Genomic DNA, 25,708 nt, shown 5'->3' with positions numbered 1-25,708 from the left:
TGCTAAGTTGAGAGTTTGAGGGCATGGATGAAGTGTTTCTCCCTGGTCTTGAGACAGCATGATGTACGGGCACAGCAGCTTCCTGGGCGGGGAGACTGCCATTGCCATGTGAAGGGAGAACCAAGGCTGGCAGGTCCACATAGGGGCCAACAGAATCATCATGACTGGCCCTTGGTGCATCTTGTGCACTATTCTGTTGAGCAGGGGAATCGGGGGGAAAAGCGTAGACAAACTTTCCAGACCAGGTAATCCAAAGACCTTTCCCCTTGGAGCAGTTCTGAGGGTACCTGGAGGTGTAATATGGGCATTGGGCGTTCTCCAGAGTGGCGAACAAGTTGATTTCTGGGAAGCCCCATTCTGCAAGACGCCGAGTACAATGTACTCCTGTAACCGCCACTCGTGCTCTACTGGTAGGGGGAAGTCTCTGCTGAGTACGTCTACCAGAAGATTGCGTTCCCCTGGAACATGTTGTGAAAGGAGGAACATTTTGTGTTTGAGGGTCCGCTTCCATATGTTCTGGGACAGTTTGGACAGCCCTAGAGAGTGAGTGCCCCCTTGTTTGTTTAATTAATACATGGCCGTAGTACTGTCTGTGAGGACTAGAACTGTTTTCCCCTGGAGGTGTGTCTGGAAGGCATTCAGGGCCTTGAACACTGCTAGCAGTTCCAACAGGTTGATGTGATTGGATGCTACCGCTGGAGACCACACGCCATGCGCCGTCTGTTGAAGGAGGTGAGCCTCCCCATCTAGTCAGAGATGCCTCTGTAGTGAGAGTGGCTTCTACTGCAGGGGTGGTGAATGTTTTTCCTTGCAGAAGGTTTTCCCTTGACCACCACTGCAGAGACTTAACAAGGGCTGCCATTTGGGGGATTGGATCATAAGGTCATGGCCTTTGCCGATGACATGCTCCTGGCCCTCTCAGACCCGACAGCTTTACTAGTGGTGCAGCCAAAGAGATTGAGAGTTTTGGTAAGGTGTCCAGCCTGAACATTAGCACTCATAAGTCACAGGTATTGAACCTCTCACTTGTGGGGAAGCGCCAAGGGAGGTGAAGGAGCGCTCCCCATTCCTCTTCGCGAGGCGGGGAAATCAAGTACCTGAGGGTTAATATCACAAACTGTTTAGACTCGATGTACACTGCTCTGCGCGATCAAGACGGATCTGGAGAACTGGAACTCCCTCAACATCTCTTGGATGGGGAGGATGGCATCCATAGGATGGCGACCCTCCTGAAGTTACTATACTTCTTCAAGCCTTGCCTATCTCCCTCCCTCCCTCTGAGCTTCTTCCGCAACCGAAACAAGCTTTTCTCTGCATTTATATGGAAGAACAAGACACAGAGGATAGCGCTGGAGGTCCTGATGGTTCCGAGAACGATGGAGGAGGGGAGTCTATCGGTTCCAAATGTTAGTCCGTACTTTCAAGCTGCCCAGCTAAGGGGGGCCAAGCAGTGGCTGTTGGGGAGGATAAGAAGCTACGGGTCCGAATGGACCAGGCGGTGGTGGGGGCTCCCTTGGCGGAGATACTCTGGCTGGCAAAAACAGATATACCGGCAAGCTTGCAGGCGTCACAGAGTAGAGCACTACTGGAAACAGTCTGGGATACCCTAGTTAACGGGGAAATCTCGTCCATTCCTGACCCATTCACTCCTCTATTCGGGAATCCACAATTTACTCCGGGGATGGAAAGGGGAGACTTCAGGAGATGGCGGTAGGCAGGGTGCCTTCGACTCAGGAAACTGATGCAGGGGCAAGAGGTTATGCCCTTTGAGCAGTGAAAACAGCGCTTCGGTGGGAAGGAATGGGACATATTACATATTACTACTTCCAACTGTGACATTGGGCCTCCTACCCCTCTAACAAAAGTGCAGCCAAATGCCAGTTTATGGTGTACAAGAAATATATCACTACACAAACTGGGGACTCTCACTTGATCTGGGCACTCTACAAAATTGTTTCGGAGACGACAGGGACTGGCACTTGGCCCTATATTGGAAAATGGGAGGGGTTGTTGGGCCGACCAATAGCTCTTGAAGAGTGCACATTTCTATGGGAGAATATCCACAGGCTAACTAGGTCCATCCAGCTGAGGGAGGCGTGGTACAAGATTCTTCTGCAGTGGCATTATACACCAGTGCAACTCCAGAGGATGTATCCAGGGGTGTCAGTGGCATGTTGGAGGGCCTGTGGGATCAGGGGATTGGGCCCACATACTGGCAGCAATTTTGGTGGTAGCCAGGAAGTGGAAACCAAGGAAGTCCCTACAGAGCACAAATGGCTAACAAAGATCTGTCATATCCTGGCGATGGAGTGGGTTACCTATAGCATTCAGGGAGACTATGCAAAATTTTAAACCGACTGGGGCTTGGTGCAAACGTACCTCCGGGGAGAGTATTGCTACCATATGTATCTGCACAACTTGAGGATACTGGACATCGCAGGATTATTCCCTTGTTGACCTGCAATCTGTGTCCTGAGGGGTTTACTCTTCATGATGGGGGGTGAAGGGCAGGTAGGCGGGCAACTGTTTTGTTCTTTGTATGCAACAAACATGCTAATAAACATACTTTAAAAAAAACATGATGGTGCGCCACACTCCCATTTTAGAATTGGCCGGCAAGCGGGAGAGCTTCTGTTTTCAACCTCCCCCACCCCTCATAGCCTTACCAAAGCTGATCCCCCTGGTACATCAGCCACACCCCAGAAGAAGCCTTTCAAAGTCAATAGTGAAACACTCAGTAGCTCCCTTCTTCCTTCCTTCCTTCATCGCCACTCTTTCATTGGCTCTTTCTGCACATCTCTTCCCTTCACTCTGCTTCTTCTCAGTAGCAACGTTACCCTCCAATGCATCCTCCACTTTTGGTACACACTGGGGCGCAGATGAATGAACCATTTATTGAATGCTTTTGTAACAAAAATTGAGTTCTCTTCATTAAGAGTCCAATTACATTATTTGTACTAACGCTGCATAATAGAGTCTGTCATGGACCAAGTAATTATTGCCAACGGCTTCTTCTCCTGATCATGCATCGCATGTTTTTCATATGTTGTGGCTCCTCCTGTGTACCCATAGCCCTATCCCTCACCTATGTTTTATATACTACACACCTTTGTCATCTGATTTATGACCTTCTGTTTCTCTCTATGAGGAATATGGCACTAGTTTTGTAATGACTAGTTATTTCTGTTAAAAACTCAAAATAAATTTAACTCAAAAACAATTACAATGAGAATATATATATATGCTGCTTTACAAATACAAACCCTTTGGTGTCAAAATGCATTTTGCACCAATTTCTGTATTTTCTTTCTTTTGCGTATTTGCACAGCCTAATTAAACAGGCAATATTATTATCCTGCCTTTTTTTAGCATTGCCCATTTTTATTGGATAACATAAACTACTTTAGCATTACACTTCTAATGACCACACATAGAGCGCAGCATCATGCTGCTCGAGCGGGTGGTAAACATTATTGTTTATTAACATCTTGTTAAGGCTGCTTTGTTTTATTCCCATAAAGCAGCGCTTAGCACTATATTATACCATCTCATGCACTTGACAGTAACGCTGCTACATATCAGACACCCAACTATATAGAATGTAAAAACAAATGTTTTAACAAAAGTTGTTTTACTTATACACGGCATTCACATTATTTTGACTATGTTAGTTTAAAAAACAGTGTCTGTATCTTAATACCTTTTAGGCTTGTGGTTTATGTGAAAATGCAATCTATGTGTAAACTACCCATGATGATCATGCATTTTTTGAATGTTTAAAGATGTCCGCTTGGTAAAATGAGAAAAAAAGCAGCAAATAGCAGGCAGACACTCTCTACACACAATCAGAGAGTTGTCAAGGCTTTAAAACTGTAGTCCATCATCTGTGTTTGTAACCTACGTGATCAAGCGTCGTTTTTTCTACCAGGATGTTTCCCTTTCCTGATGCATAAACACTAATAAAGAAGACATTTATATGATACATAACTCACCGTAATCGTATTTCTGATGCTTGTATCTGCTTAGATTCACATGCTGTGCATAGGCCGACATCTAGTGGAAGCTGCAGAGTATTACAGTTTGTTTTTCGAAACTCGAAAATGGGCGTCGACACAGGGAGTGCCAGTAATACTATCCCTAGTGTGACGTCCACTGTACCCATGATCCCTCACGCGTGTAGGACCCTCAGATTGTATTTTTTCTGACATGAGGTAGCATGAGGAGAAGCGTGAGTACAGATGATCCAAGCAGATATAAAGAAAGGTAAGACTACAAGCATCCATGCGCCTTCTCTCAGAGGGGAGGAAGGCTGGGTCGCATGTGAATCTAAGCAGATACAAGCATCAGAAATACGATTACGGTGAGTAATGTATCCCTTCTGAGGATTGTGGAATCTGCTTAGATCACATGCTGTGCATAGATTAGCGAGCAGTACCTGAAGAAGGAGGTGGGATGTGAGAAGGGTCATGAGCAAATAAATGTCTTAGAACCGCTTGTCCCACTTGGGTATCTGTCTTGGAATGGGTGTCAATGCAGTAGTGATGAGTAAAAGTGTGAATAGAGCTCCAAGTAGCTGCTTTGCAAATGCTGTCAAGGGGGACATTTGCAATGAAAGCCAGAGCCAGATTACCTCTTGGAGAGTGAAAGCCAGAGTGGCCCCAATGCCTCTTGTAGAGTGGGCTCTTGGTGTGAAAGGCAGAGTTTTTTCAGAAAGGGAGTAACACAGCTGGATACAGTTAATAATCCACTTAGAGATGCCCCCTTTTAGAGACGCGGTCCCCCTCTCTGCCTGTAGCTACGGATACAAACAGTTGGTCTGTTTTCCTTAGCGGTCTGGTCTTGTTTACATAGTAGAGGACCGCCCTACGCACATCTAGGGTGTGTAGTTTCACCTCAGCCGAGCTCTGTGGGTCTTGGAAGAAAGCCGGAAGCTCGATGGACTGGTTCACGTGGAATTTAGAAATAAACTTAGGTGAGAACCTAGGGTGTGTGCGTAAAACCAGTTTATCTTTATGGACAGTAAAGAAAGGATCTTGCACTGACAGAGCCTGAATTTCACTGACCCTTCTAATAGATGTAATAGCTACTAAGAAGGCTGTCTTATAAGTCAGGTGTTTGAGACTGCTTTTATGCATGGGCTCGAATGGGGGGCCCATGAGTTTAGATAGCACCACGTTAAGGTCCCATCCTGGTGGTGGGTTAGAAATAGGAGGGTGAAGTCTCTTTACTCCTTCCATGAAGGCTTTAACTACTGGTACTTTTCACCACAACACCTTGTTATGGGAAGTAGTGTATGCCGACAGGGCTGCCAGGTGTACCTTCAGTGAGTTAAAGACCAGTCCTGCATCCAGCAGGTGGAGCATGCATGTAACAATAGCGGAAGGAGTGCAATCAACTGTGTTGATTTGTTTATTCTGGCACCAGATAACGAATCTCTTCCATTTGTCAAAGTAGCAGTGCCTCGTGTTTGGCTTCCTAGATTCTTTTAGGATGTCCATGCACCTCTGAGGTAAATTGAGATGTCCGAACTCTATGACCTCAGGAGCCATGCTGCCAGGTTCATTGAGTTGGGTTGAGGATGCACTGTTTGACCTTGGTGCTGGGACAGTAGGTCGTACCAGGCCGGAAGTTTGATCGGTTCGCACACGGCTAATCTGCGTAAGTGTGGGAACCACGGTTGTCTCGCCCACATGGGAGCAACCAGGACGAGCGTCATCGACTCTCTGTTCATCTTGTTGACCACCTTTCTGATGAGAGGAGTTGGTGGAAAAGCGTATGCAAACATTCCGGACCAGTTCATCCACAGGGCGTTCCCCTGGGAGTCTGGTTGGGGGAACCTGGATGCAAATCCTGGGAATTGTCTGTTTTCGCTTGTGGCGAATAGGTCTACAGTGGGGAAACCCCACTGAGAGAAGATATCTTCTACGACTTCTCTGTGTAGACACCATTCTTGTTCCTCTGGGAGGGGGTCTCTGCTTAGAGCATCCGCTAGAGAATTGAGATCCCCTGGAAGATGTTGCGATGACAGGAAGATGTTCCGTCTGAGTGCCCATATCCAAATTTTCTGGGCAAGCTTGGACAGATTTTGCGAACGAGTCCCTCCTTGCTTGTTTAGATAGAACATGGCTGTCGTGCTGTCCGTCCTGATCTGCACCGACAAGTTCAGTAGATGGGGCTCGAACGCCTTTAGCGCTCGGAATACTGCCAGAAGCTCTAGCAGATTGATGTGGTTCTTGGCTACTGAGTGAGACCAGAGACCCTGAGCTGTGTGGTGGAGATGGTGAGCTCCCCACCCAGTCAGGCATGCATCTGTAGTCACCAGGGCTTGTACTTCGGGATCGTAAAAGGGTTTCCCCTTTGCGAGATTCTCTCTTGTCCACCAGTGTAGGCTCTGTACGAGTGTTGGCGAAACGACCACTAGATCGTCCCAAAGACCACTTGCCTGAGACCACTGTTTCGCCAACCATTCCTGCATGGGACGCATGCGCAGACGCGCATGGGGGACCAGGTAAATGCATGACGCCATCATGCCCAGTAACCGCATAGCTTTGCGTACTGTTATCTGTTGACCTGACTGATAATGCGGAATTTGCAGAAGTATATTCCGAATTCTCTCTTCCGAAGGGAAGGTCAATCCTTTCTGAGTATCTAGGATAGCTCCTAGAAACTGTTTTGAGGTGCTTGGCACCAGACTTGACTTTTTCTCGTTGATAGAGAAGCCTAATTCGTGGAGGAGGTCGATAGTCCTCTGAATGTTTGACCTGCAAATTCCTGGGGTTTCCCCCGTTATGAGCCAGTCGTCCAGATAAGGGTACACCGGGATTGCTTCCCTGCGTAGGTGTGCAGCCGCCACCGCCAGTACCTTGGTGAATACCCTTGGTGCAGAAGCTATCCCGAAGGGCAGTACCTTGAATTGGTAGTGGCGACTGTCTACCTTGAAGCGCAAGTACTTTCTGTGCGCTGGGAGCATGGAAATATGAAAATAAGCATCTTTCATATCCAAGGTTGCCATGTAATCCCCCTTTTTTAGGAGGGGGATTACCTCTTGTAGCGTGGTCATACGGAATTTTTGGGGCTTGACATACTTGTTGGCAGGCCGTAAGTCCAATACTGGGCGCATTGTCAAATCTTTCTTTGGCACAAGGAAGTAAGTTGAATAGATACCCTTGTTTACCTGGTGTCCTGGGACGAGTTCTATCGCGTCCTTTTCTAGCAGAATGGCGATCTCCTCGAGAAGGATCCTTTGATGCTCTAGGGAGTGCACTCTTTGCCGTGGAGGATGGTTCCGGGGACGTTGCAGTAGTTCTATACAATATCCTGCGGATACTGTTGACAGCACCCATCTGTCTGAGGTGATCCCTTCCCAAGCCTGGGTGAAGGTGGAAATGCGTCCCCCTACTGGGGTTGCGTGGCAAGGGACCCTGAACTGAGCGTCACTGTTTTGGTGGAGGCGTGCCACCTCCCTTGTTGGGGCTGCCTCTGCCTCTTCCACGACCTCTCTTGTTACCCCTGCCGTAACTCTGGGTAGACTGCTGGTTGTTATTCCATTGTGTACCCTGTCCCTGGGCATAGTTGCCTCTTTGTGAATTTTGGCCGCGTGGGCGACGAAAATTACTGTTCCCCCTCTGGTTAGGGGGTTTGTTGGTAAGCTGGCCAAGGGATTTGAGAGTCTCATATTCGTCTTTGGCATTTTTAAGTGCGTCTTCGACCGCTTTCCCAAACAATAGGTCGGGTTCCACTGGCTTGTCTATTAAAGAAGCCTGGCTTTCTGTCTTGAATCCCGACTGCCGTAACCACGCATGTCTTTTGATAACAGTACCTTCTGCTATCAATCTCCCTGCGTTGTCAGCGGCGTCGAAAGTTGCTTTTAAAATGCAACCAGACACGGCTCTCCCTTCTGCCGAGATCCGAGCCAGCTGGCCCTTTAACGGTTCTGGAGCAGAGGCAATGAGCGCCGCGACTTCTTCCCATTGATGGCAATTGTAACTAGCCAACAGGGTGGTGGAATTCGCAATCCTTGCTTGGTAGGCGGACGTTGAGGCTACCTTCCTGCCAAACCCGTAAAGTTTTTTGCTCTCCTTGTAGGGAGGAGCTTCTGATGAAGATAAGGGCGTGCCAGCCCTTTTTCTAGTGTTGGTAACCACTAGGGAATCTGGTTTAAGATGTCCCCTTATATACAGAGGGTCAGACTGGGCTGCCCGGAAAATCTTTTCAATTCTGGGGTTGACAGCTCTGGTGAGGTTCGGATTCACCAGGGAAGGATCTATTCTTCGTTGGATGGATTTGAGGATAGGGATGGTCTGAGCGACTGGTCTTCTCTCTCCTACAAACTCCTCCGCGAAGTCCCTTTCCTCCTGTACACCGTGGGTGTCGATGTGGAAGTGTTCCGCTGCTCGAGCGAGAACCTCGTTAAGGAGGGGCTGGTTATCAACTGGAGAGTCAGTAACTGGGGCTTCGCTTTGTACTGGGGAATCTACTCTGTAAATTTCCTGCTCATCTTCTCCCTCCTCCAGGTCCTCATCCTCCGCATAGTAATCTGTCCCGGTTTGTTCTTCCATAATGTCAAACTCCTGGTCCTCTTCAGGGAAAACTTGTCCCTGGTAACTGGGGAGTGGAGTAGAATATGGAGTGGAGTAAGGCTGAACCTCGAAGGGTTCAGGTCTTTCGAACCGGGGCTTTTTACTTAGCGGGATGGGATCGGAGGAGCCTGAGGGTGTGGCCCCTTGAGGGTTATATGAAAGAAAGTGTTCTGGGTTCTTATCATAAAAATCAGCTAAGGAAGACATCCTAGACATAACCCTGTCTATGTCTTCACTGGACCATTCCCTGGAACAGGGTATTAATTTAGCAGGTGATTTATGGGACTTTTCAAGGGTAGACTTGTGTTTGCTTGTCTGCCTAGGGTGGGAGGCTGGCTTTACAGGGGTGGAAGGCTGTGCTTTCCGCTGTTTCCCCCCCTTCCCGTGCGTTGAAAAATGTTTTCCCTGTCCCTTGGGGGCCCCAGAGACTTTCGACGCCTGGCGCCGAGGGTCTGGAGAGGTATCTGTGTGCTTCGGGCGTGGGGCCTCACTGGTGTTAACCGCGGTCTCGGTATCTTGGAGCGCGGCCTGGGGGTGGAAGTCGTCTTCGTCTCCCGACGATCGAACTTCCGTTAATGTGTGTAGCGAGGCACTCTTGGCAAGAGTGGATGATTGCCTTGCGTCGTGAGGCGATCTCGATCGAGAGCGCCCAGAGGACACCGAGTCGGACCGTTCTTTTTGTGCCTCTTTCCGGGAAGTCGACGTCGTCGAGGTCCGGTTGGTCTTAGTGTGTTTAGTGTGTGTTAGGTGTGTAGCGCTTGCGTCGCCGGGGGTCTTCCCCATAGCCGCCCTGCCGGACGACCTTCCGAGGTCGGGGACCTGCGCTCGTCGGCTGTCTTTCGACGCCGTAATGCCCTCGCCGTCCGAAAGTACGGCGTCGCTGCCATCGCCTCCTGCCTGGCGTGGTGGGCCCAACGCTTTGTCGAACGGTCCTTAAGTGTCTTAGGTTTAAACCTACTACACGCTCTGCAGTTCGCTTCGGGGTGATCCCTCGGCAAGCAGAGATTGCACGTGGCGTGCCTGTCGACCCAAGGGTATTTGCGATTGCACTTGGGGCAGAATTGAAAAGGGGTACCCTCCATACGCACCTTAAGGCAGCGGGCTGCTAAGTGTAGGAATATATAAATGTAACTATATATCAAGAGTGAAGAGTATGTACCACCCCCCACTCTCCCTACTTGTAAGGGCCGAGGCCAGCGGCCTACTAGGCCCGGGCCGAGGCCAGCGGCCTTCCGAGGCCCAGATCCGTCGTGCAGCAGTCGACGGTCGATGACTTCTCCAGCCGTCGTCGAGGTTGAGGGTCGACGTTGGGGTGGGGAAGGGAATGAATAAGAATTATAATTATAATAACAGCAAAAGTATGGCTAAGGCCAGGGAACTCCGCAAGATGCTTCCGACCAGTATGGCGGAAAAAAACAATCTGAGGATCCTACACGCGTGAGGGATCTTGGGTACAGTGGACGTCACACTAGGGATAGTATTACTGGCACGCCTGTGTCGACGCCCATTTTCGACTTTCGAAAAACAAACTGTAATACTCCGCAGCTTCCACTAGATGTCGGCCTATGCACAGCATGTGATCTAAGCAGATTCCACAAGCCTCAGAAATATATATATATATATAGCCGATGCATTTTTCTGTGTGACATTTCTCTCATACCAATACTTGTTTTTAATATCAGAGAAATTAAAATGTTACCACTAAGCGGCATGTAAGGAAATGCAAATTGCATAATTTTGATTGACCTATTAGGACTAGATTCAGAAATACAAGTAGTGGATTTATGGTGTGACTGAATGCGTGTATTACAGTTTGAGAGATGTGCACAAGCAGGTCCATTTTATTTTTAACCATTTACCACTGTATCAATATTTCATTGCAGTGACCTCCCCAACATAAAGTTGAGGGACCACCTTTCAAGTGATTTGATTTCAATAAAATGAAATATTGATTCAGAATATGGCCCGTTTCTTGTCCCATACTTATGGGATATGACTGTACATCAGGGGATGTTCAATCAGGTGATGTACTTAGCGATGTCTATAAATGAATGCACAAAACATCAGACAAAAAGACAATACTATTGAATAATATATTTAAAGAGAAATATTTGCTGTGAATTAGTAATGATTTCATTTTACAAATACCATGAAAATAACTTCTCCATTAGTATATTTCTGCATATGGCAGCAAGACCACGTCTTCTCTGTCCCTACTTGTATTATGCTGATCATCCATGGAACCGGGATGTCACACTTGATTGCAGAAGAATGATTGTACCAAGGACTGCAGATATGCTTACATTTTTAAAAGGGTTGTGGGTATGCATATGTTATAGAAATAATTCTAGTTATGCAAGTGCCATGCATTGACTATGCCTTTACTGGATCAATGCCTCCATCAATGTCTCCAACTCTGTCCCCAGCCAGTGGCCCTTACAGTTTTTTTTAGCTTCCTCCAAATGGAGGGAAAGGTGACTGTACAGAATAGATTAATAGTAAATCAGCTTTCTTGCTGTAACACTAACACCTCATACTAGGAAAGGGGAGGTTGTTCTGAGTGCAGACTGTTCAAATGCTGCCGTGCAGGTCTGTGTGTGTGGGCTAAACTCGCAGCACATAACCAGGTGTTCCGTGTAATAAAGCAGTGCATCTACTTCACGCTTCATCACGCTTGTCTCCCACAAATTCCTGTAATGATAACCCAACACAGGACTTAGTTTCTGTTCCACTCCATATTTTCTCCATTGATGACAAACATAAAAGAAATCTTAGAAGGGTATCCCCAAACCAACTCCCTATAGAAGCGCACTCATCACGCTCTCCGATTACCCCACAGGGAAGGCCCAAACAGCATTATGTCAGCTTAGTTGAGCTACCAAATGGTTATACAATGCATTTATAAGAACATAGCATTTACCTTGTAAGAAAGCACGTTATTTTCTACATCAAATTTAAAAAAAACTCCAATTCATCAAGTTGAAACATAATGACTATTGATTGAATCAAATCATTTTAGCCATTACATGTTCATACATTTCAGTTCTTCATAATCAAATTATTGATTATTACGATCCATGAACTCCTATTTATTTAAAGCTACTGAAGGCAACTTACCTCAAATCGGTCAGCTTTACTAAGGTAAAGAAGGTGTTGGTAAACAAGAGTGGGTTGCTCCTCAAGCAGATAACTCTTCAAAGACTGGATGATTATCAAGAAGGTGTCCACTTCTAGTTTGTTACTTAGGAAGCTTGGTAAGTCCTTTGGTTCAACTGTAGTTAAAAGTTCTGCACAGGCAGCACTGTCTTTTTCCGCCCTTACTGCATTCATGAGCTGACCAAAATCATAAGCATTGGTTGGTTTGAAAATTGTAATTTTTTTGCTAGTTTCCTCTGGTCTGTTTTCAACCCGTTCAGTAGCAACTGAGCTTATTAAATCCTTTGATTTTCTTCCGTCCTCTTTTTTTTCATTTATCTTTCAAAATAAAAAAAAATCACAGCTGTGATGGTCTTTTATTGTACAATGACAAACAAATGTACAAACAACAGAGATTAATGGCACCACATTTGCACATTACAAAAGAAAACAAATGCTCTAACCTAGAGAAAGTTGTTGCTCTGAAAGCAGTTCAAGCTTTTAACTAAGTTAAAGGGTCAGAAAAGAGGTTTGGTAATCAATGCAGCATATATGATTAGGTTTGATGCTGTACGGGCAATCTGAGGTTAAAGATGACTGAATTTGATAAATACACGTTCAACACCTAGTGAAACTTTTGGAGAAAAAGATTACTTGCCATAATTGTTCATCCATAACCTTGTCATTTAAGAAGGTTTATTTCACTTTAAATATTTAAAATTTCATATAACAGGGAGAAACTAAAAATGAAGGTTGATGCATGTTGATGCATGTGTTAAAGGATGCTGCAAATCACAGGAAGAGGCTTAGAACTCTGCCATCCATTACAATTCTGTCCAATCCTGTCAATTGAACCACATTATCTTCCAATGATCAGAGAAGGGGAATGGTAGGAAAGGAAGGGGTTGTTGGAATCCAGCACAAATACTAAGCAAAACGAGGATGGATAATTCCCTATCTGCCAGTGCTTAAGCATTGAAGGATGATCCAACTGTTGAACGCTTATCATTGCAGTGATACACCAAGTTCTGGTAGTAACCCTTATGATTAACACTTGTTTGTTTTCAGAGCAGACGTTATGTTAATCTCTAAGACAATAAAATGTAATGCCAACAAGTGACTACTGATGTACTGTACTGCTCAGAGAGGAGTCTGCATCCAATACTACCAAAGAGCTCTTCAAGGTAATCAATCTTTTTAAAGAGCAAGACATTTCAGATAGCACTGTATGACAAGTCCTAGTAGATAAATTAGCTCAACATTTTAAAAACAAAGTTGAGTCCATAAAAGCAGAATTAATTTCCGCAAATATGCGTTTCTCAGACATCTTCTTAAATCCTAGAGTAGTCTAGACAACTCCTTGTTGTACGAGGATTTAAAATTATTGGAATCTTCTGCCCTATTATAACTGCTTACTACAGCCAAACTCTCTGCCCCCCAACCCCATGATATAACACTGTCGGAGTTGATGGATTATTATTTAATGGGAGTTCCGCGGATAAGGAGATAACATCTTGTTTCTTAACACATCTTCTTGATAGGTATTATTTGTTAAAACCGAGAATGTTATTTAAAACCAATTTACTTAAAACTTGCCGTTTAATAGAGGCAGCAAGCTGTCAACATGCATGGAGAAAATCAGAAGAATAAATGTTTGCCTCATACAATTAAATAGTCAATTATTATTATTCCCCTCCCCCCCTCTTTTTTCTTGTTCCTTCTTCTCCCCTTTCCTCCTACTCCTTAGGTTTGGATTTCATATAGCTGGTTGGGTGTTTGGGGGGAGGAAGATGGTTATGTAACTGATGCGTTTAGGATGGTTAAGTTTATTATGTTGAAGATATTGCATGTTGAAAAAATTGAATAAAGTAGTTAAAATAAATAATTAAAAAATAATTAAGAAAAAAAAGAATCAATGTTTGCCTTATTGAAATGCACACTTACTACAGAGCAATAGGATGGTGGTACTAGACCTCTCAATCTGGGGCTAAAGTTACAAATGTAGTTTTTACTGAGAAACGTCATCAGTAGAGTTGAGATTTTTTAATTATTAGTCGGGTGACTGAATGGAAGGGAGGTAGAATTTGAAGACCACAATCAGTTTCAGTAATCATACCCCACAAATTGTAAACTGTATACATTTATCAAATGGTGTGAAATCGTAATAGAGTTTCGACAGAATGTCTTTGTACATGGTGAGTTTACACTGAGATGGCATTAACAACTCCTGCTAAACAAACCACAGACAGTGAAGTGCCCTACTTAATGTGCGTTCTGCGGTTGCTCATTTTATCAAGTGTATGACAACTTTCCTGCAGCTACTAGAGGCATCCAATGGCAAGAGAAGCCCTTTTCAGGTACTGGCACCAGTTTTGGGGGCATTTTACAGCGCCATCAGCGCTTTCCAGAGCACTTCTCGGACCGAAGTATCAGCCCCTCTGCCACCCTCCGACCAGCCCCACTAGCCACATCCCATTGGTGTTCAGGATTAGAAGACCCGGACCACCAAATTTGAAGCACTCTCCCAGGGCAGCCTTGTCCGACTAAAGGCTCAGGCAAAGGGCACTCTCCGCTGGGCGCCTACCATCCCTGTTCGCGGTTACCAGTCAAATGGTCGAAAACATTTGGTCGACAGGACAATTGGTCGACACCATTTGGTCGAATGCCAAATGGTCGAATGTTTTTTTTTTTTACCCATTTTTTGGTTTTTTTTGGGGGGGGGGCCCCCCACAACCCCCTTTTTTTCTTTTTTTTTTCCCCCACACGAAAACCCACAAAACACATATATATATAAAAAAAAAAATTCGACCATTTGGCATTCGACCAAATGGTGTCGACCAAATTGCAGTCGACCAGTTTGTTGTCGACCAGTTGACTGGACACCCCTGTTCGCCTGTTCACCCTGGACACCACAGCCCTGCCAGGTCTCACCCACACAGTCTGCAGCTACAAACCGGTAGGAGACTAAGCCATTGCTATACTGCAGCCTTTTGAATCTTGCCGTTTTGTTCCACATTGTATTTTCTTCCCACAGTGCTTCTGGGTTGGTTTCACATTCAAATTTTGCTATTTTGTTCCACACTGCATTTCTTCCCGCAGTGCTTCTGGGTTGGGTTCTGTGAAAACTGACAGATGATTCCCCCAGAAAACCTGGCCTGGGACCCTTCTCATGTCACCAGAGAAAGGCAGATGCTTCCTGATCCTGTCCCTGGGGGTGGTTTTTTGCAGGAGGATCACATGGAGGAGGGTGGTGGAATGGGAAATCCCCTTTAATACATTTCCCAGGTACCCTGCCATCTGAATGGCCTATTGTAAAATCGAGGCTGTGAAAGAAAAGGGTAATTTGAACATTGGGGACTTCAAGTGCCATAATGCCCAAAGTACTGGGACGAAGAGGAGGGATGCAAAGGCACTGAACTGCAAGTTGCTGCCTAATAGTACTAATGACACACACCCGAGGGAAACTGGGCAGTATAAAAGGCCCCCTTAGGTGCTGGCCATAGACGGAAGTAGTGGGAGGTGGTGTGATTTGCGCTAACTCCACGTTGCAGTTGCAGCAGAAATTGAAGATGATCAGAGAGGCCACAGCCCCGTTTGTCGATCGGATGCCAGTTCTGAGAGAGTCTCTACCTTCAAAGACCTTGAATGCAGAAGTTGCGCCGCGGGAAGTTTTGTTTTTTAAAGCTTTCCTCATGAAGGCTCTAAATGCAGAGGTCACGCAGCAGGAAGTGTTAAGTTGAGAAGTTTTCCCCATTTTGAGTTGGGCTCTGGTGGCAGACGATCACTGGAGTGTCCCTGGAGCGAGGAGCACTCCCATTACCGACCGGCGTGGGCCATGGGAAGCAGAACAAAGCCGTATTCTGGGCCAAGCAAAGCGGAGCAAGCAGAAGAACAGAACGCAACAGAGTGCGCGGACGCGAATGGGGTACACAATGAGTTCACTAGTGTTGTGTGACCCCGGAAAGCTCTCATCGCCCGCTGACCCGGTCTAATCATTTTGAATACTGAACTGATATAAAGGAAGAGAAGTGGTAGAATAACCATCGCTTTGAATACCGAACTGATATTAAGAGGCTAAAGTGGCAGAAAAATAAGAACTATTATTGCCAAAGCCAACAGAGGGCAATTAAGAAGCAAGTTGTTTGTAAACCCTACTGCCAGATTGTGAAAGAAGCAATAGTTTGAACTAACCGAAAGAAGCACTGTCTAAGCCAAAGACGAGCAAGTGTGAGAAATTAAAGTTACTCACTGTAGTGACTAGAGTAGTCATAGTCCATAGTCCCCTTTGCTCCATCGTTGTGGACGCCCCCCAACATGGTGACGTACCGGAACCTTTAGCAGCGAAAAAATGAGCTTCCCCTTTAAATTTAGAATAGCGCACAGAAGCGTGGTCTCAGGCGTGGGAACACCACGCCAAGGCCCCTCCGACTGGTGCCTTACCTCAGTCCCCTTTGAAAACATTGGACGCTTAGATACCTGACTACACATATTACCTATAAGCCATTGGCATACTAGCGGGGGAAGGTGAGTGGGACGCAAGGAGGAAAGGGGACTAGGAGTACTCTAGAAAGAACAGTGAGTAACTTTAATTACTCATACGTCCGTCCCCTTTCCTCCATCCTTGTGGGTGACTCCACCAAACAAGAACATAGGGTAGAGCTGTGCCAACCTGCCTCATATCTAGGATGAAGCTAAAAGGTTCTTCAGAACCCCCTGACCAAACTCTGCATCGCGCCTGGAGCTGGTGTCCAGCGAATAGTGCAACAGGCCTATAGAGTGGCCCAAGTAGCTGCCTTGCTGATGACATCCCAAGAAGCATGTCTCTGAAACAACTCCTGTGGCCTTAGCCCTCACTGCATGGGGATGAATCCCCTCAGGAACAGGTTTTCCCATGGCCGTGTATGCCTCTGAAATCACCTGAACCATCCAACGGGCGATGGAAGCCCGAGAGCCAGGGGAGGAGCCCCCAAAAATCACAAACAATGCCTCAGACTTCCTGAAGGATTTCATCCAAGAGAGATGAAACTTGACAACCCTCTTGAGGTCTAAGGAATGTAGGGCCCTCTCTAGACAACCCCTTACGGTTGGATCTACCCACCTGGTTGGCTGCCAAAAACACATGCTCAGGGAAATTCTTGTAAGCCCCGATGGCTGCCAAATAAGTGCGGCAAGTATCCACCTGAACTCCTGAACGAGCCTGGGGTGCTGAAAAAGCCAGTACATCATCCAGAGGACAGGGTCCAGACCTTTGTGCCAGGCCCAATGTTCTTATACTGGGACCGTGTTAAGGGCCTCCAGGCCTGCTGAATGATGTCCCAGTTGTCATCTGAATATTGAGCATGCTGAAGCCTCAGCTGATCAGGAACCAGGCCGCCAGGGCCAGTTTGGCTGAATACAGACGTTCCACTGCCCCACCCTGCTGCGTCAGGAAGCCCCTGCTGCGTCAGGAAGCCCCTGCTGCGTCAGGAAGCCCCTGCTGCATCAAGAAGTCCCTGCTAGGATCAGAGGATGGACGGGACCCTGGGAGCACAACTACAGCAGATCCAAAAACCAGGGTTTTAAAGACCAGAGGGTCCGCTGGAGCAGAGGGGTGGGTGGGAATGTGTAACACCTGCAGTCGTGCCAACAGATCTGGAAGGCGTCTTCCAGTGACCCCCAAATTGCCCATGATGCAAACTGGTGGCACTTGGCATTCGGGGGGAGGGGTGCAAACAAGTCCAGGTCCGTGAATCCCCAACGCTGGAACAGGAGAAACAAGGAGTCGTTGTGTTGAACCACAAGGGACTCAGCTGATCCGCTTCTGCATTGCTTTCACCCGGCAGGTGGACTGGCGAAATCCGAATCCCCTCCATCAGGGCCCATTCCCAGATCGAAACCGACTCCATGCAGAGGATGGGTGGTGGCGGGGGGAGGGGGAGTAACGGGTGCCACCTGGCTTGTTCAGGTAAAACATAGTAAAATTGTCTGTCCTGACCAGAACCAACTTGTCCCTGATGAGGGGCAAAAATACCTTGAGGGCCAGTCCCACTGCCCAGAGCTCGAGTAGATTGATATGTAGGAGGTCTTCAGTCCTGGACCATGCTCCATGAATCGCATAGCTCTCCAGAGTAGACCGCCCAACCCGAATGAGAGGAGTTCTTCATCAGCACCAGGGTAGGCTGCAGTCCGGTGAAGGGGGCTCCAACTGAAACACTGCTGTCCATCAGCGAAGATCGGGCAGAAGGTGTCAGGATCGGTGGGTGGAAAGCGAGGGATTACTGGCGGCATTAATTCTATTCTGGATAGCGCTCTAGTCCTCATCCAATATGGTGGCCTGCACTATAACTTCCGACTCCTCCCCTTCTGCCGGTGCGTTGTATCTGTTTTTCTCTTGCTACTTCGCTCGCACTCCGGTGCTACTCCTGTGCATTTATCTTGCGATTATTCCTTTGTATCCCGGCCCCTCCTGGGTCCATCTAATTTGGTATCTGTGTTTTCTATTCTTTTGTTGCCTTTTGTACGTACTCCTTCCTGTTTAACCGCTACCCTTGTTTCTGTTTGCTTCTGTCGCCTTTCTTTCATCCGCCTTGCTGTCATTCACGGCGCCCTGCCATTCTAACCCTGCCGCTTTTATTTAACATGCAAGTGGCAGTGTTTCTATTCTGGACGCGAACAGCTCTTGCGACTTCCATTTCATTTTCTTACTTGCTTCCGGCAACTAGCCGTTCCTGCTTATCTTAGTATTCCTTCGGTATTGGGGAATTCTTTACCACAGTTTATACTTTTACATTTCCTGTCAGCTCCAGTACTTTTTCGGTTCATAATATTCTTCTGTGTGATTGAGCCATTCACATCTTGCAGTATTTGGAAACAACATATACTTTCTTCTGCAAGACTTCAAAACCAGGGTTTTTTCTGCCTTCGGGCTTTTTCCCTGGGGCGAGGCTGGCCCTCCTGGGGGCCTCCCTGGGCAGTTTCTCATCTCTGTCACGGTGGCCTCTGGAGGGGCCAGACCTTATTTACACGAAAGAAAAGGTCGGAAACTAAAGGATAACCCACCCAAGGAAAGGAAGAAGGACATTAAGAAGCCTGAAACTGTACGTAAGGATCGTTCCTCGGAGGACTCAGGTGAGGAGAAGGGGGAGTTTGAACCTGAACCTGACAGAAGGAGCAGCGGAATAGGGATCCTGTCTGACTGAGACCCCGTCTCCTGATCCCAATTGGCCGCAGGTGGAGCTGAAGGCACCTCATCTTGAGGCGGGTGTGATGCACAGTGAACACGCAAGAGGCCATCAGGAATTTGCTGGAACCACCATGCAGAGGTGGTCGTGCTGCCCAGAAAGTGCCCCACCGCCTTGCAGAGGAACAGACGCCTCTCGGACGTAGAAAACACCGCTGATCTGTAGTGTTCCCAAAGCATCCCAAGGAAGACCAGTTTCTGTGATGGACACAACCATAAGAGTCTCCATCACATCTTCTCTATGCATGTGATCCATAAACAGTCCCAATAGGCTCTAGAAGAAAAGGGAATACCTCGAAATGCGTCAGCCTTCAATATCGGACAACTTGATGTGCCTTTCTTTGCTTCCACAATTGTTTGTGAATAAATTATTGTTGTTTTACATACAATTTGTTGATGCGTATTACTTGGCAAATCAAATAAACTGTAAATCACAAGACTGATCATCACTGTTTGCATTAAATTACAAACCACCTTTTTGGCGGACTCAGAGTGTGCAGGAGATGGGAGGACTCCAACTTTGGGTCCTTTTCCTTTTTCCTTGTATATAGTAGGGTTTTGCGCCAAGGCCTTAGTTCCTCCCCTGCATCTTGAATTAGTTAACACCAGCTCTGCTGGTTTTTGAAAAATTCTATTTTGAATATTTGTAAATTTGGCGTGTACCCAATTTTCCCATTACAACTGTGACTTCCTCCGGTTGAGGGAAAACCCCAGCAGATGAAGGATATCTGCCAGTCTCTGGCAGAAGTGCAACACCCCTTCGGGTGACACTGCCCTCACCAGCCAGTCGTCCAAGTAAGGGTATAGATGATGGACCTCCAAGCAGAGAAGGCCCGCGATTGCGTTCATCAATTTCGTGAAGACACAAGGGGGCGAGTTCAGGCTGAAGGGCAGCACCTTGTACTGAAAGTGGTACGACAAAACCGTGAACCGCAGAAATGTCTGATGCGTTCATATGGGTACATGCAGGAACAAATCCTTGAGGTCCAGGGAGCACATCTAGTCCCCTGCATACAGAGACTCGGCTCTGTGCGCGGGAGTAATCATCTTGAAGCGTTCCAACAGTAAAGACAGATTTAGAAATGACAGGTCCAGGAGTATGCTCAGGCCAGCTTGGTTGTTCTTGGGTACCGCAAAAATCCTGGAATAGTAACCGAAGCCCCTGTCTATAAGAGCAACCAGTTATATAGTCTGCATCTCCAAGAGCGAAAGGACCTGCCGTAAGAGAGCCGGGGACCGGATCTGACGAAGGGGAGGAGAGGATGGAAGAGGCATGGTAAGAGCAAGACTGAAGCCCGTGGAGACTATAGAGAGGATCTACGGATTGCTGAAGCAATGCTTGCTTTTAGAACAGAGCCAAACGGCCACCCACAGACGAGATGTGTGCCCCATCCTTGACGTCACTGCTTTTTGGTGTCGGCGGCAGAGGCAGAGGAGCAGGACCAGAAAAACATGTGCAATGTCCTCTGCTGCTTCCTCTTGTTGTCGCTGGGCAACCTGTCAGGCCTCCACGTACCACGGTCTCGGAACCCCTTGAAGCCGGAGAATGCACAGGGTCTGAACTCACACCTACCCTGGGATTGAGGGAAGGACTTCTGACCTGGTTTTGTCAGGATGGCCAGGGACTTGGTAGTTTGAGTGGAGTGTCTTCTTGTCAGTTTGTCATCGGTTGATGAATGGAAAAAGGTCCACGCCCTCAAGGGCAGATCCATGATCCGCTCCTGTGCATCAGACGAAAACTTTGTGGCGTGCATCCACGCCACCTTTCTCATCTCGACTCTCTGCTGGCTGGGTTGATGTGTGAGACCGAAGACTCCATGAGGTCCTGCGCAATGGCCTGGGAAATCTGCCAGACCGGCCTTTAAGGAGGCTTGCTTGTCCGAAGGGAGGTCGGGAAGAAATCCCCCAGGCTCCTGCCATAGCTTCTAGTTAGCCGCAGCCAAGAGGGCGTCCATGTTGGCTTGCCGCAGATGCAGTCTTGAGATGGAGTAACAACGCTTTCCCAAAGACTCAAGGACTTTGTCCTTCTTGGAGAGGCAATTGGAGGCAGCTTCCGGGGAGGAAGACGACAAAAACAATGGTTTAGAATATGAGGCGACAGCCACCGCAGAGGAATGGGGCTGCGGGTGGGAGGGAAGGAGGGTTGGCTCCCCGTCCATCAGCCTAAACCTGCTGTCCAACTTCTTGTACATTTGGGCGTTGGCCATGGGCTTCTACCAGACCTTCCGCACCACCTGCAGGATATCCTTCTGGAGGGGGATGCCAGACCGGATCGATGTGTTTGCCCAAGACCTCGCCTAGCACACCCGACTCCTGGCGCTTTCCTTGGGAAGAGGGACCCCCAAGAACTCTGCCAGGCCCAGAAGGCGGTCATGAAAGACTTAAACGGATGCCGAGGGTTCATCGTCCCAGGTGTCATCGCGTTTGTCCCCCCCCTTTATTAGAGGGGAATCCGGGCCCTGTGACACAGGTGCCAGCGGAGTCCACCCCAGATCCGGAGCTGTAGACAGGTCCAACGGCTGTTGAGGGTGAGGCGTTGGTGTGACAGGAGGAGGTGGGGGCAGGGAGGTTCAGAACAAGCTCAGGGACCTGAACTGGTGGAGGGACTGGCACCAGAACCGGGAGTGCAGGAGGAACGGAAGGAGTGCCCAGAGGAGGGGGCCGTGGAGGCACCACCTGTGTGAGGACGACCTTCACGATGTCCTTCAGGTGCCCCTTCATCTAAGGGGAACGCATGAGGAGGAGGAAGCGCTCGAAGAAGCAGTCTTCACAAGCCGGATACCTAGCAGTCCAGCCCTCCGAGGTTGCTGGGCCTCCACTCCTGGTCAAATCGCTGAGGCGCCTGGTGCGTGTGGCCGTACGGCTGTGATGGGTAGATATATCCCTGCGGGGACCAGGAACCAGCACTGCAGAATCCGCTGCCACTTCCGGAGGGAAGGGGGCTGAGATCATCCTGCAAAGCCCATTCGATGGGCGAAAGCACTGAGCCGGATCCAAGATGGCTGGGTGCCTGGCAGGCTCTGCCACATGCCGCTCTGCCATTTTGAAGCTTGCGCCAAGCAGTGCTGTAGACCTCAGAGATCCCTCTGGTAGGCACTGAGCCCTCAGCCGGACGGCCGGTAATCATAACGCCCTGATTCACAACCTCGGAGCAAGCTCCGTTAGGCTGGGAGCCCTTAGCATTGGTGCCGGTAGCTGTGCTGGATCTAGCCAAGGTCAGACTCTTGAAGTGGCACTCGACAATCCCTTACAGAAGCCTGATCGTCCTTCCGGGGTCAGTCTGGTAGGGCCCCTCAGCCCCTCAGCTCGGGAGCCAGTAGCCTGGAAAGCCTCAGGTCTGTCCCCGGACTGCCCGGAAGAGCCCCTCAGCTTGGGAGCTGGTAGCCTTAGAGGCCTTGGGCTGCCAGAACCTGAACCGGAGGAACCCCGATTCGTGGGAACCCCGGAGAAGGAGTCACCACGCTGTGAGCCGTGCTGAACAGAAGACCTACCTTGTCTTGACGAGAGGTCCTGAAGACAAAGTCCTTGAGGTGGGGCAGAGGAGAAGTGTGGAAGATCTCCCTCCACTACGAGAAATGATTCTTCAATGCCCTGTGACAGAGCGCTGCAGGTCTAACATGAGTCCCAGCGGCACTCAAGACAGAGAGCATTGGGATCCGAGGCCGGGAACGAAAGGTCGCATGAGGCACATCTCGTGATGCCTCCTGCGGACGACATGCGCCAGGAGATCCGAGGCAGTGAAGGGAAGTGAAATAAGAATTGAAAAAACAAAACGGGGAGTAAGCTGAAAGCAAAGAAAAGTCTCTGCGCTGGCTGCCAGGTCCGACACCGTCCGTGCGGAAAAAGAGACTGAGGTGAGGCGCCAGAGGGCGGGGCGTCACAACGCCTGAGGTCGCACCCCCACTCGCTATACTAAATTTAAAGGGGAAGCTAATTTCTTTGCTGCCAAATTTTATTTATTTAAATCGTTTTTTAATAACGTGCCTAATACTGTACCAGAGTTTGGTTTCTAAGCGCAGATACGGGATTCGAACCTCTGTTGCTCTGCGTGGTTCCTCACGGTTAGAGTACTGTCCCCATGTTGGGGGCACCCACAAGGATGGAGTAAAGGGACGGGACATATGAGTAACAGCCATTATCAGCATTTGGTTAATATAAGAGTGGGAAAACAAGAGAGGCAGGAAAGCTGCCCTCCTCATACCAAGTATTCAGAGGGAGAGGAGCATAACCTGCATTGCATGTGGCAATCACAACTGGGGAATAAACCGCACCAATGTGTTTCATGCCTTCCCAGAAGGAGTAGTCAAAACTGATGTGGAAAGTCAAAAGACTTTGCTAAATTGTTTGAAGTCAAACTTTACCACAGAAGTACTTTTAGTAGTTAGGAGTATCATTGAGTACTGGCAGGCAAATATACCAGTGCAGGGACTTTGTAGTGGTAGACCTGGCAGATGAGTGGACCAGGTATAAACCATTGAAGTACGGGAGGAGGAAGAGGAAGTGGAAGAAGAAGAAGCAAGACCACTAAAGTATATTGTGATCTGTTGTGGAATCATCCTGACAAAAGTATTATGTTGATAAAGACAAACTGTGGAAGTATTCTTGTTTTCTAAGAAGAAGTTGTGCTGAACTCTCTGCTACCAGTGGGGAATTTAAGACTGTTAGGTAAGAAATGGTGTATTCACACTGTGTGAGACTACACAACACTTATCTGCTTGGTATTAGGTAACACACCTTTTGGTATAGGTCTGTACTACACAAGCTAGTAGTGTTACTGAGCTGCCAGGACTATCTGAAGAGGGGTAAATTTGAGCTGTAGAGCTGTACAAATGAAATCCGTAAATACAAGTAGCCAAGCAACACTTACACTCAAGGTTTCAGTTATAGTTATTTATTTAATTAACATCGCCTGTCTGTTTCCATTTACCTCCCACTCTCCCCCTCCCTTCCTTATCTATGTCTTAGCTCTTGTACTATCTGAAATGTCATCAGGTCGAGTACGGTAGTTCATTTCACATCCTTACTGTTCCTGGCCTGTAAGAATGCCATTGTATTTTCCCTTGTTCCATGCCTTGCCTTGACGCGCTTTGAAACACACTGGGCCTCATTACAACCCAGGCGCTAAGTGGTTAACGGCGACGTAAAAGGCTGTGGCGCCATTAACCACTTAGTGCCTTACTACGAGGTCCCTTTGCGGGACCCGACCTGAACGGCTGGTCTGGACCAGCCGTTAAAGTAGGGACCCGCAAAGGGACCTCACAGGCAATTATGGTACTGCAATTTGCGGTACCGTAATTGCCGCCTTCCCCATTCCCATTGAGCCCTATGGGGCAAAAATGGGAATGGGGAAGGGCCATGGTGAAATGGGGAAATACCGCCCCGCCAACCTTGGAATGGGGTGGTATTTCCCCATTTCACCATGGCGGACTTGTTACAACACCGGCACCAACCATGGTGCTAATAGCGCCATGGTTTAGCGCTGGTGTTGTAATGAGGGCCATTGTGTATTGGCGCTATATAAATAAACTATCATATCATAACATCAAGTTTTAAATAAGCATTCTTTAAAAAGGCAATTCATGTAACAATGTAAATAAACTTTAAAAATTACTGTTCAGGATCAAAACAAGTTAGTGGATAATATTGGGATATGCTTCTTACACAATTCCTAAACCCTGAAGTGACTTCAGTCACAAGGACAGTAATAGCATTTATATATCACACTAGTTACTTTGCAGATTCTGAGGTTGTAGAAAGAAAAGGTTTAAGGTAGGAAAAGGTTAAAAAGGTTGTCAGTATATGTGAGGACACTTGAATCTTCCAATGAAATCCAGACAAGCCTTTCCCAACAGTAACAGTCTAAAGCAAGTTACCACCTATGGGGGACAAACAAGGGAGTCTGCAGGGAGCCCGACAGTCCATGGCACTGAGGCACTCTTAGAATCAAAGTCTTGCACAAAGTTAGAGCGTTTGTTAGAAAATCACTTGTAGAGTCACGTGTAGGGTCACAAGCAGTTAAGCCTGTCAAAGAGAGTTGGAATCAACTCTAAAAGTAAGCCATTGCAATTCCCACTGAGAAAAGCACAGTTAAAAGACAATAAGGTAAGAACCCCAAGTCTAAACAGTACCTCTGGTTTGAAGAGGAGTGGTCCAGCTGGATTCTGTAATGCTACAGCGGTGCAGACGTGTTCCTGAGCCTCAGTTGTGGGGACAAGAGGGAGGACGTCTGGAGTGCTCTTGTGGCGGTACTTGGGAGGTTGTCGGCAGCTACGGGGTCCTTTCGGTTCAGCAGCACTTCACGGTTTCAACGCCTAGTAAACAGCACAGTCGGGGATCTCGGATACCGGTTGGGCTTCCTTCACTCCTTGGGTACTGCACTCTGGTGAGGGGACTCGAGCTCGGGTTGTCCTGCTTCTGGAGGGTCCTTATGAGACTCCTGGAAATTCTGGCTGGATTTCAGATGTTGCACTCGACTACTGATTTCTTGACCCCTTGCACTCGGTTCTTGCAGCAGCGAATATGTACAGCCAGTCAGGGAAGATGGTCCAGTGGAGTTTGTATGGCAGTTAGTTGCTCCTACTAACTCAAGGGAAGAAGTCGTCCCTTCCGGAGCTTCTTTGTCGAATTGAAAAAAGAAGTTTTAGCACAGCAGCAGGGCTTCATCCGCCAATTCAAAGGTCCAGGAGGATGCAGCAAGCCTTCGTTCACGGTTTCTTCGTCAGGTATTTCTCCCAGTGGTCGACTGCCTCTAGTCCCAAAACCTTTGTCTTTTAAG

The 25,708-nt window shown here is 47.8% G+C and overlaps 1 protein-coding gene across 1 annotated transcript in view; it reads right to left on the bottom strand.

Moving 5' to 3' along the window:
• SPAG1 (sperm associated antigen 1) overlaps positions 1 to 25,708 on the bottom strand; it is a 1,725,603-nt gene that overhangs the window by 69,868 nt on the left and 1,630,027 nt on the right. The window contains exon 18 of the mRNA XM_069621435.1: positions 11,697 to 12,053. Coding sequence (XP_069477536.1) covers positions 11,697 to 12,053 — 357 coding nt within the window. The remainder of the gene's footprint in view (positions 1 to 11,696; positions 12,054 to 25,708) is intronic.

Source organism: Ambystoma mexicanum, chromosome 5q, assembly GCF_040938575.1.
Source record: "Ambystoma mexicanum isolate Mex_15411 chromosome 5q, UKY_AmexF1_1, whole genome shotgun sequence".
In the NCBI taxonomy this organism is placed as follows: Eukaryota; Metazoa; Chordata; class Amphibia; order Caudata; family Ambystomatidae; genus Ambystoma; species Ambystoma mexicanum.
This window is presented reverse-complemented; position numbering and strand designations above follow the sequence as displayed.